Source organism: Talpa europaea (genome assembly GCF_964194135.1).
Source record: "Talpa europaea genome assembly, chromosome: X".
Taxonomy (NCBI): domain Eukaryota; kingdom Metazoa; phylum Chordata; class Mammalia; order Eulipotyphla; family Talpidae; genus Talpa; species Talpa europaea.
The window spans coordinates 30,724,556-30,737,603 of NC_140081.1; the positions used below are offsets into that span (position 1 = coordinate 30,724,556).

Genomic DNA, 13,048 nt, shown 5'->3' on the forward strand with positions numbered 1-13,048 from the left:
AATTTGAACAGTCACCCAACTTGATGTCACTGAAGAACACCATTTTGTTCTTGATCAGTATCTCTCTTCTCTGGGGATGGAGGAGCGAATTGGAGGTAGAGCAGTGTGTGATTGTCACCTTTCACATTTGTTTATTCAAGGGATGCCTACCTCAGTTACACTCTAAGGTAACCAAGATTGAATCATTAAAAAATGAATTCATCCAAAAATTAACAATGTAAGAAAATAAATAAATATAAGTAAAATGGATCCAACAAGGATGTGTAGAATGCCTCTGTGCTGCCAGGCATTCTCCTGGGTGCTGGGGAAAACAGGAGGGAACAAACAGGTAATTCCTCCCTTTATGGGGCTTCTGTAATAATGGAGGGCATGGAGAAGACTGACAATACATATAATTCATATATAGTGTGTCAAAGTGAAGCTAAAAGCTTTGGAGAAAGATAAAGAAGGTCAAGAGGCAGTGTTGGGGGAGGTGGTTCACTTTTAAATAGATTTATTACTAGAGGATTCCATCTCAATACTTATAATACAGTCAGAGCATAAATGGTATTTAATTAATATTGGTACTCAGAAAAGAGAGAGCAGACTTTTGGTTGAGGTAACCTGGAACGCTTCACAGAAAAAATTTGACAGATGGACAGGTAGAACTAGGAGGAGGCCTTCTGGACAAAGGAGACTCAGAAGGCACATAGACAAGTGACAGTGCTGCAGATCTCCTGAAGAATAAAGTTCCCATCCGAGGGCAATAGGAGACAGGACAAAAATGTAAGCTGCTGTCACATAGTGGTGACTTACACTGAAGATTTTCTCATACTGAACCACTTCACACAACCTGAGATATCTCCAAATTGGTTGTGTTTTCTCTTTATAAGATTGCTTTAATATGCTTTTTTTCTTTGCACGTACAGGCATGAGTGAAATGGACCTAACATTTTCTTTTGTTACGTCTTTGTTTTTAGGGTCATGCTGGGGAGGCTAGAAGCATGAGCTAGGGCTAGTCCTTCTTTTTCTGCTGTTTTTAAGGCTTTGCATAAAACCAAATAAAGTTGGAGTCTGCTTATAAAACGATCAGGGCTTGGTGTTTTCTTGGTGGGAACACTTTACTGCTTCATTTCTGTAATAGGAATAGCTTCCTATTTACGCTTTAACTTCTTGAGTCAGTTGTGGTCAGTTATTTTTTAAGTGATTCATTCATTTCATGGACAAGATATTTTAAAAATTGTTGGTATATGCTTGTTGATATTACTCTTTTTGACTTCTTTATAATTATATCTCCCTTTTCATTTATACTATTTGTATTTTCTTCTTTGCTTGATTATTCTTACCAAAAGTTTGCCTATTTTTGGCTTTTCCCCCAAAACTGCTTTTGGCTTTGCTGATGTTTGCTGTTGTGTATTTGATTTCAAAATCATTAACCTCTACTATTATTTTTATCTCTTTTTCTTCTACTTACTGTAGGTTTATTCTATTGTTTATAGTCTAATTTCTTTTTTTTTAAAGATTTATTTATTTATACAAGCACTGCATACAGTCAGAAGTGCAGGAGGGTGAGAGAATTCACCAGAGCCAGAGCGGGGAGCAGAACAGGCAGAAGGACCGAAGTACACTGCTGAGGGGAGCAGCGGGTGGCAGGAGAGGTCTGCGCTCCATGTGGGACCCTCCTCCAGTGGCCGGGGAGCAGCCGGGGATCAAATCAGCGCTGCAGAGGCTGTGGGCAGCTTCACAACCCAGCGCTCAACCGCTGTGCCACCGGGGAGGCCCTAATTTCTTTTTTTTAAGATTTATTTTTATACAAGAGTTGGGGTACAGGCCAGAGGCGCGGGAGGGTGAGAGGACTCACCAGAGAGAGCAGGGAGCAGAATAGGCAGACGACCAAAATACACTGCTGAGGGGAGCAGCGGGCATGACAGGAGAGGACTGCCATGACATGTGGGAATCTCCCTGGTGGACAGGGTATCGAATCTGCGCTGAGAGGCTGCGGACAGCTTCACAGTGCTGCACTCAACCTGCTGAGCCACCGGGGAGGCCCTATAGTCTAATTTCTTAAGCTGGACATTTAACTTACTGATTTTGAGAGGTTTTATTATAGCTATTTAAGGTTATAGGTTTCCCTCAAAACACCATTTTTGCTGCATCCCACATGTGATGCCAACATTCAATTCTAAGTATGCTTAGATTTTGATTGTGCTGTCTTCTTTAAGATGTTATTTAGCAGTATATTTTTTGAAAATTTTCAAATGTGGGAACTATAGTAAATGGATAAATTGTGAGGTATCACACAGTGGAAGTCTATGTAGTAATGAAAATGAACAAAGTGTAGGTTATCGTTAGCAGTACAGGTGAACCTCACAGTAGATGCTGAGAATATATATATATAATGAATGCATTGAAATAAAGTTCTTAAAATAAGCAAAACAAATAATTGGGTAATAAAATGGTAAAGAAGAACAGAGGAATGATAAAGCTAGGATTAGGGGTTATAAAGGAAGCCTTCTGGAATGGTAGTGCCATTCCGTATCCTTTGATTTGGGGGTGGAAACATAGGCCTTAAATTTGTATCTAAAATATATTGATATGTACTTTCCTTATGTGTTAACTGCTCACAGAAATTATTTTTAAAACTAAAATAATTGGGAAAGAAATATTTGGTTGAGAAAAAATAATAATTTCATTTATTTGGTTACCTTCCTTCTCCAATATTACTTATTAAATCATCTAAACTATTCCCACTGGGGGAGAAAAAAAACTTTTAAGAATCTTTTGTTAGTAATGTTGGTGAGGTTGTGGAGAAAAAGGAACTCTCCTGCATTGCTAGTGGGAGTGCAAACTGGTCCAACCACTATGGAGAGCTGTGTGGAGATTTCTCGACCTATTAAAGATAGAGCTTCCATATGATCCAGCAACTCCACTCCTAGGTATTTACCCAAATGACACAAAAACTTTAATTCCAAAGGGCACCTGCATCCCTAAGTTTATAGCAGCACTATTTACAATAGCTAAGCTATGGAAACAACCCAAATGCCTAAAAATAGATGACTGGATCAAAAAATTGTGGTACACATACACAATGGAATATTACTCAGCATTCAAAAGAGATAAACATGTGCAGTTTGCAGCAACATGGATGGAGCTAGAAGGGATCATGCTCAGCGAAATAAATCAGAAAGAAAAAGAAAAATACCGGATGGTCTCACTCATAGCAGGAATATAGAAAACCTAAATAAGGGACCTGGAAAAAGACTAATTAATACAAAGTAAAAATCAAAATCAACAAGCAACTATAAACCAGAGACACACTATAGGTGGGGGGGGAGGAGCAGGGAGAGGAAGGACTAGGGTCAAAATAAGGGGGGGTGCAACTGTATGGGGAATATAACCAAAATGAAAATGCATACATTGTGCAAAAATGAAAAATGATGTAAGAATTATATAAAATATTAATTAAAAAATAAAAACTTCACCACTAAAAAAAAAGAATCTTTTTTTCTCTTTTTGTATTACTTAATATTTTTTTATTTTTTATTATAAATTTCATTTTTATATTCCCCATACAACCTAATATAAAATAATATACTATATATATATTTATATATATAATATATATAAATATATATATATACCCCCTTATTCTGACCCCAATCCCTCCCCTCCCCACCCCCCCACCCCCTATAGAGTGTCTCTGGTTCATAGTTGTTTGTTGATTTTGATTTTTACTTTCTTATAGTTATTCTTTTTCCTGGTCCCTTATTTAAGTTTTCTAGATTCCTGCTATGAGTGAGACCATCCGGTATTTTTCTTTTTCTTTCTGGCTTATTTCGCTGAGCATGATCCCTTCCAGCGCCATCCATGTTGCTGCAAATTGCATGTGTTTATCTTTTTTGAATGCTGAGTAATATTCCATGGTGTATATGTACCACATCTTCTTGATCCAGTCATCTAATTTTTGGGCATTTGGGTTGTTTCCAAAGCTTAGCTATTGTAAATTGTGCTGCTATAAACATAGGGGTGCAGGTGCTCTTTGGAATTGATGTTTCTGTGTCCTTTGGGTAAATACCTAGGAGTGGAATTGCTGGATCATATGGAAGTGCTATGTTTAGTAGGTCCAGAGATCTCCACACAGCTCTCCATAGTGGTTGGACCAGTTTGCACTCCCACCAGCAGTGCAGGAGAGTTCCTTTCCCTCCACATCCTCGCCAACATTTGTTGTTGCTAGTTTTTTTTTAATATGTGCCATTCTCACTGGTGTAAGATGGTATCTCATTGTAGTTTTGATTTGCATTTCACTGATTGCAAGTGACGTTGAACATTTTTTCATATGCCTGGTGACCATGTGCATTTCCTCTTCGGAGAAGTTTCTTTTTAGCTCTTCTGCCCATTTTTTGACTGGATTATTTTCTTTGTTTTTGTTGAGTCTCATCAGCTCTTTGTAGATTTTTGTGATCAGTCCTTTATCATTAGTGTTGGGTGCAAAAATGTTCTCCCAGTCAGTGGGGTTTCTCTTTGTTTTGGCTATTGTCTCTTTTGCTGTGCAGAAGCTCTTTAATTTGATGTAGTCCCAGCTATTGATCTTTGCCTTCACTATCACTGCTTTGGGTGATGCATCTGTAAAGATATCTTTGAGGTGCATGTCATGTAGTGTTTCGCCTATATTTCCTTCTATATATTTTATGGTTTCAGGTCTTATGTCTAGTTCTTTACTCCATTTTGAGTTGGTTTTTGTGCATGGTGTGAGGTGGTAGTCAAGCTTCGTTCTTTTGCATGTAGCGACCCAGTTTTCCTAGCACCATTTATTGAACAAACTTTCTTTGCTCCAGTGCATATTCTTTGCTCCTTTGTCGAAGATTAGTTGACCATAAATCTGTGGGTTTATTTCTGGATTTTCTATTCGATTCCATTGGTTTGTGTGTCTGCTCTTGTTCCAGTACCATGCAGTTTTGATGATTATGGCTTTGTAGTATAGTTTGAAGAAAAATAATCTTTTGTTAGTAACTTCTGACTTAATTGCATGTTTTTGTAAGTTTTCTATTATTTAACATCTGTTGAGGCTTTCTTATGGCCTCATACATGATTAAAAGTACATGTGGGCTTAAGAAAAATGTGGGTATACACCACTTGGATATGAAACTCAAGTTTAAATTTTATACATTCTTGTTCACTTTATCTTACTTTAGGTTTGGTCTACTTAACCTATCAAGAATTGAGAGAAACAGCCTTAGAAAATACTCTTTAGATTTTAGTTCACCAGTTCCTAGGGTTTGCAGAGGTTATGAGCAACTGTCATAGTTATTACCCCCTGTACACCACTCCCACCATTTTCCCCAGCTCTTCACCAGTACAGTATTTACTCCTATAGACATCTGATCCACTGTCTGAGTCCCAGGAGACATAGGGTAAGCATTGTTGTCTCAAGATTTGGGAATGGGAAGAAGCAAGAGCAGAAATCCCGGAGGTTCCTTTTCTGTTTTGTCCTCCCACATCCTACCACAGGGGTTTCTCAGAGTTTCCCCTTTTCTTGGTGTTTTCCTCATTTGGTTCCCTTGAAGTTGACCTTGGGCAGTGGGGAGCTGACAACTTGGTATAGGCCAAACTGGAATACTGTCCCTTTATATATATGCGAGCCACCTATAAAATCCTAGAAATGGAATTTTGAAAGTGCTTCAACACCTCTTCCCACATTAAGCCTATGTTACCTCCTGTATTTTCCCTTTTTGTGTCTAGCACTATCAACATCCAATCACATAAACCAAAGTAGTGTTTATTCAAACTTATGGGTGCAGATAATAGAAAATTATAGGGACCTTAACACAAAATAAGGATATTATTTTGTGAAGCTTTTATTTCATAGGTGTGTGTACATGTACAAGTACTCATAAGTATGTGTGCTAAGTGACTGAAATGTGGATTGTGGTTAAGAAACAAAGTTGAGAAACAATTAACTAGAGGATTAGGAATCTTTTTTTTTTAAAGATTTATTTATTTATTTATACAAGCACTGGGTACAATCAGAAGCGCGGGAGGGTGAGAGAATTCACCAGAGCCAGAGCAGGGGCAGAACAGGCAGAATGACAGACGTACACTGCTGAGGGGAGCAGCGAGCAAGGCAGGAGAGGTCTGCGCGCCATGTGGGACCCTCACCAGCAGCCGGGGATCGAACCTGCACTGCAGAGGCTGCGGGCAGTTTCGCAGCCTAGCGCTCAACCGCTGCACCACCGGGGAGGCCCTAGGAATCCTTTTTGACCCTTACCTCCTATACCCATTCAATTACCAAATTTGCTGAGTATTTCTTCAATATTTCTCAAATTCATCCCATCCTCCACTTCTCTATTAGCCAATGCTCTAGCTCTGGGCCTTTCTGGATGACTGCACTAACATCTCAGACCCATGCTCCATATGTCTTTATTTTCATCAAAGTAATCTTCCTGAAATGTGAACAATGATTATTTAAATTCTTTTGTGACATCTTATTGCCCACAGATAACTTCTGAGCTTAATAAATTGGCTCCTGCCTACCTCTCTAGCTTCATCTGCTCCTGTTCCAGTCTCATTGGTAACACCAAACCACTTTTAGATTTCCTCATACTCCCTAAACATTTTATGCTTTATTCTTTTGCTTTTGCCTGTTGTAGGAATGAGGGATTTTTTTACTGCTATCTCTTTTACCTGGTGAACTCCAGCTTATTCATTCTTACTTTGTACAGAAATTCTTACTCCCCCTCCTCCCCTGCCCCAGCTGTCCCTCCTCTGTGCTTGCAGAATATTCTTGGAATTTCTCATTACACAGCCAGACTGCTTTTTAATTGTCTGTTCATCTCAGTGTTTACTTCTTTTATGGCAAGAGTCAGTTGGTTATATTCACTTCAGTGCCTAAAACAATGTCTGGCTCACATTGGGTGTTTAGATATTGAATAACTGAAGATTCAAAAAGTTATATTACCTTTTTCAAGATGAAGTTGCTCAAAGATGACAAAATGTGACTATCACACAAGTGCCTCTTTCATTGCCTCATGTCACAGGCCAGTACTCCAGTAGTCATGTCACACTGAATAAGTACAACATTTATTGTACAATACTGAACGTGTCACTTTAAGCTAGTTTCCTAATGATTAAGATGATTAAGTTATCCTTTGAATTTTTACATGCTGTATTGGAGCATGTTTCTGGTGCATGAATAGGTCTGCATGACATTTATCTATTCATAAAGAATTAAAACAGTGCATGTAGATTCAAAAGTAAATTATATATATATATATATATATATATCTCAAAATGGTTTCTTACCGACTGTATTTTGATAGGTCAGTTAAAAATTTAAAATATAATGTCAGATTCCAGGCATACGGTTTTTTTTTTAATAAATTTTATTTTTATATTCCCCATACAATTGCAATCCCCTTATTTTGACCCCAATCCCTCCCCTCCCCACCCCCCACCCTCCATAGAGTATCTCTTGTTCATAGTTGTTTGTTGATTTTGATATTTTCTTTCTTATAGTTATTCTTTTTCCTGGTCCCTTATTTAAGTTTTCTAGATTCCTGCTATGAGTGAGACCATCCGGTATTTTTCTTTTTCTTTCTGGCTTATTTCACTGAGCATGATCCCAGGCATATGGCTTTAAAAAGATTCTGTGAGGGCCTCCCCGGTGGCGCAGCGGTTGAGCGCTGGGTTGCGAAGCTGCCCGCGGCCTCTGTGGTGCCGGTTTGATCCCCGGCTGCTCCCCGGCCACCGGAGGAGGGTCCCACATGGCACACAGACCTCTCCTGCCGCCCGCTGCTCCCCTCAGCAGTGTGCTTGGGTCCTTCTGCCTGCTCTGCTCCCTGCTCTGGCTCTGGTGAATTCTCTCACCCTCCCGCGCTTCTGACTGTACCCAGTGCATGTATAAACAAAACAAACAAACAAACAAATAAAGAAAGAAAGAAAACATGCCTCTATTAAAAAAAAAAAGATTTAAAAAAAAGATTTAAAAAAAAAGATTTAAAAAGATTCTGTGAGCTTTAGTTTAGAATACCTAAGGATGTACATTTCCCTGATAACTAATGATGTTGAACATTTTTTCATATGCCTTTGGCTATTTGCATTTCTTCTTTAAAGAAGTGTCTTTTTAATTCTCCCCATTTTTTGACAACAAATGCTGGAGAGAATGTGGAGCTAAAGGAACCCTCTTACCCTGCTGGTGGAATGCAAACTGGTCCAGCCACTATGGAAAGCTGTGTGGCAGTTCCTTAGAACACTAAAAATGGATCTACCATATGATCCATTGATTCCACTCCTAGAAATCTACCCAGAGGACACAAAAACACTAATTTGAAAGGAAACCTGCATTGCTATGTTTATTGCAGCACTATTTACAATAGACAAGATATGGAAACAACCCAAATACCCCAAAATAGATGAATGGATCCAAAAGTTGTGGTATATTTACAAAATGGAATATTACTCAGCGATCAAAAAGACAAACTCATGCCATTTATTGCAACATGGATGTAGCTGAGCTGGGATTACTCTAGCTGAAATTAATCAGAAGGAAAAAGATAAATATCAGATGGTCTCACTTATATGTGAAATATAGAGAAACAAAATGAAAGGTCAATAAAAAGTCAAAACTAGCAGCTGACCATAGGTCTGAGGCATATGGCAAAGGAGGGGGAGGGAAGAGAGGCAAAACGGGAGGGATGGACACAAGGGACAATGGGATGAACACAAGGGACTATGGTGATGGTTCAGGGATGAAATGTATCTCAATCTGGGTGTATTTAAAATTTCAGAAGTTTTTAAAGAAGCAGAAGTAGTTTTAAAAGTGAAACATCTGAAAAGGAAAAAAAAAAGGGTTAGTGCTAAAATATTCCCTAATCAATCCAGTATGCTGTGTGTGTGTGTGTGCATGTTTGAGAGAGAGAGAAAAAGAGACAGAGAGAGAGAGAGAGAGAGAGAGAGAGAGAAGGAGGAGGAGGAAGAGGAGATAAGAGAAGAGGGGGGGGTAATGGTTTCCAAACGTTTTTATAGTTGATAAGTTAAAACTGTACACAAACAATATCCAAACATTGTATTGGGTTGATTCGTCCTTAGTCTTTTTTAATGTATACATTTCCTCTCCCTTTTTGTCCTTTCATGCCTTTTATTTATAGGGGGAAAATATTGTCCTATTATTTTCTTACTGCATAGCAAAGTTAGTGACAATAGGAATGTATGTTTTAGCACTAACACCCAATAAGCTCTCAATTAACATTTGTTGAATAATGTTCGTAATACTCAAGGGCTGTGTTTTGTCCCTGCAGGTTGATCCAAAAGATTACATGTTCAGTGGACTAAAGGATGAAACAGTAGGCCGCTTACCTGGAAAGGTAGCAGGACAACAGTTTCTCATTCAAGACTGTGAGAACTGTAACATCTATATTTTTGATCACTCTGCTACAGTTACTATCGATGACTGTACCAACTGCGTAATTTTTCTGGGACCCGTGAAAGGCAGTGTGTTTTTCCGGAATTGCAGAGATTGCAAGTGTGCATTGGCTTGCCAGCAGTTTCGCGTGAGGGACTGTAGAAAGCTGGAAGTCTTTTTGTGCTGTGCCACTCAACCCATTATCGAGTCTTCCACAAATATCAAGTTTGGCTGTTTTCAATGGTACTACCCTGAATTAGCTTTCCAGTTCAAAGACGCAGGGTTAAGTATCTTCAATAATACCTGGAGTAACATTCACGACTTTACACCTGTATCAGGAGAACTCAACTGGACTCTTCTTCCAGAAGATGCTGTGGTTCAGGACCATATTCCTCTGCCTATCACCGAAGAGCTCAAAGCTGTACGCATTTCTACAGAAGCCAACAGAAGTATCGTTCCAGTGTCCCGGGGTCAGAGACAGAAGAGCAGTGATGAATCATGCTTGGTGGTATTATTTGCTGGTGATTATACTATTGCAAATGCCAGGAAACTAATTGATGAGGTAAGGAGCAAGGGGAAAGAGACATACATCTAGATAGAAACACACCACTTCCCAGAAAACTTCTGTCCTTTTCAAATTGGCTATTAAAAATACTGGCAATCATTACGTGGCAGTCCTCTGCCCCTGCAGATTTATCTGTAATCCTGTTGTTTAGACCTCAAAATACTTTCCCCAAATAACTTTTAAAAATGGTTCAATTTAACAAGCACTTATGTGTAAATTACTGTTACTGTATTCCATTAATTATAGGAAGCACATGTTTTCCACATTTTTGTTTATTTGTAAGGCATCTTACAATTGATGGCAACTCAGAGCTGATGAAATATATGCTAGAGTGGAGATTTATTTTTTTAAAGATTTATTTATTTATGCATATAAGAACTGGGGTACAGGCCACAGGTACAGGAGGTGAGAGGATTTACCAGGGACAGAGTAGGGAGCAGAATAGTCAGCTCCACTGAAACACACTGCTGAGGGGAGCAGCGGGCAAGACAGGAGAGGTCTGCTGTGCCATGTGGGTTAGCACCCTGGCTGGCCGGGGATCAAACTCATGCTGCAGTGGTTGCAGACAGCTTCATAGTGCGTGCTTAACCCCTTGCGCCACCAGGGAGGCCCTAGAGTGGAGATTTAAAGACAAAATTCTCTCTCTCAAAGGACTTCCATTCTTTATAATAATTGATTTCCATGGTAACTTAGAAAAGTCATACTGCATAGTAAAGCATAATTATTTAGTGAAAAAATTTATTAGGCATTTTAATTGGTTCAGGGGTGGGGAAGACATTTAGAAATGGAATTTTAGACCCTGTTGTGACTATGAGAGCAACCTCCACATTCCTTTTTTTCTTTGCTCTATTGCCCTGCAGAGGAGGTGGTTATGGAAGAGGAGGTGGGTATGGAAGAGGAGGTGGGAGCTGGTATGGCAGAGGTGGTGGGCTCATGAGCAGTACCACTAACTGAGCTTCTGAATAAAGAAGAGTTCAGTTGGCTAGCACCTTCCACTTGAAAAATAACTGGGGATGTAGACATTAGGGGCTCTAGAAGCAGCAGTTCCTGTATCGGTGGGCTCGCCAGTGGGGAAGCAGCCGTAGGATGTACTGATTATCCATTAATCAGATATTCTTCAGGAAAAGTCTGTTTGAATTTAAAAATCAAACTGCCAGAAATGGAGAAGTGAATGAAAAACTCACCAAGTCTCTTTTCAAATGAATTTTTTTTTAAGGTGGAACAGTTTAGTCAAAAGGAATAATTTTAGGATGAAAATATAACTCCCATCTGTAACTATGGACATTCTACAATGCAGAAAACCAATTTCTGAAATCTACGAAGTATAGCTGAGGTCTAGTTCTCAAAACAACAGAAACCAAAGTATAATTTTTAAGGCTTTGATATTTTCTCTTTTAATTATGCAAATCTGATTTAAAAAAACATGCGATGAATCTGGTATGATTCAGAAAAAAGTGCTTCTAGTTTTTGAGCCATCTAATCACAAATTAATCCAACATCTAGATAAATATTTTCTTTACACTGTATGGTGATTTTTAAAAAATATACATACCATTTTGAAATGATGTATGCAGATTAAACTTTTTTTGGTAGGTAATAAGGAGTGGACATAAAGAATACATGACATTTAAAGAAAAAAAGCCATCAAAACAAACACCGTCTTTTTCCATGAGTCATTAGATAGTCTTAACCTTTGGTATGTGATATATGAAATGGCAGTATAGTGTGCCATTGAAAGTGCTATGACCAGGAAGAGTGATGTTCTTTAGAAGTCCTTCTAGACTATAAAATAATTTAAAACAAAATTCCGCAATAACAGCAACAATAATCTTAGCTAACACTAATATAGTATTTACCATTATACCAGGCACTGTTGTAAGGGATTTATATGAATTCACTTAATTCAGAATAACCTATGAAATAGGTCTAGTATTTTCCTTTTTACAGAGAAGGAAAATGAACCACAGAAAAGATAAGGAACTTACAAAAAGTTCACTTAGCTGGTAAACAGCAGAGCCATGATTTAAATCCAGGTAACGTGACTTTGTAAGCCAGTGTTAGCCCTTAAGAATGAATGCCTCCCTGGTGGCGCAAGGGGTTGAGAGGCAACCTATGAAGCTACCCGCAGCCACTGAAACACCAGTTTGATCCCCGGCCAGGGAGCTACCCACATGGTGCAGCAGACCTCTCCTGACTCGCCTGCTGATCCCCTCAGCAGTGTATTTCAGTCAGTCTGCTTGTTCTGTTCCCCACTCTGTCTCTGGTGAATCCTCTTACCCCCATATCTCTGGCCTATACCCCAGTTCATGTGTGCATAAATAAATAAATCTTTAAAAAAAAAAGAATGATGCTACTATATTACCTCAGTGGTAAAGGAAACTTGAATGCCTGGTGGAGCAGGAATGTGACCAAAAAGCACGTGTAGCTGAGACAAATGCTACCTTCCAGCCTAGAAGGAAACCCTGGGACTTTTTGGCTAGAGGTATTCTATTTAATTCTGAAAGTACAGAATTAAGGACTGAAAAGAGAAAAAAAAAAAAAGAAAATGCCAAGTATATGTGAAGATGATATCAAAATGGCTGAAAAAACCAGTTACTTACAGATTGAGAGAGAGATTACATATTTTTTAAAAGATGAAGCTAGAATTCCCAGGAAAATGCATGTTAGAAGCTCATTAATTCTGAGATGAAAAAAGTAAACTTGAGTCATTCTCATTTCATAACATGAATATCTTAGAACAGCTTAGAGAGGAACTCTTGTTAAACACTAGGAGAATTACGAGAGCTCATTTTTCATTGTTTTTATAAATTCAACATATCATAATGTTTTTTGAGATCAGAAATATAAGACTTGGGAGGGTAGGAAGTCCAGAAAAGTTGGGTGAAGCAGAAAGTACACTATGTAGGGGGTCAAGAGAAGTTACTGGGCCTGAGTTTTCTCACCTAAAATTCAAATTTCTTCCTCTTACCTGCATCACAGATATGGACAGGATAAATTCAAGTCAAAGTAACTCGAATTGTGTGAAAGTAAAGTACTGCATATTTTCAAGTCTTTAAAACTAGAAGAATTTTCATGGGAAAAGTCCGCAAATATCTGCAGTGAAATAT

General features: G+C 38.6%; 1 protein-coding gene across 1 annotated transcript in view; it reads left to right on the forward strand.

Annotated features, from left to right (window-relative positions):
* Positions 1-13,048, forward strand: part of RP2 (RP2 activator of ARL3 GTPase) — a gene marked incomplete at both ends in the record, with an annotated part of 38,034 nt that overhangs the window by 7,490 nt on the left and 17,496 nt on the right. The window contains one exon of the mRNA XM_084258564.1: positions 9,273-9,938. Coding sequence (XP_084114690.1) covers positions 9,273-9,938 — 666 coding nt within the window. The remainder of the gene's footprint in view (positions 1-9,272; positions 9,939-13,048) is intronic.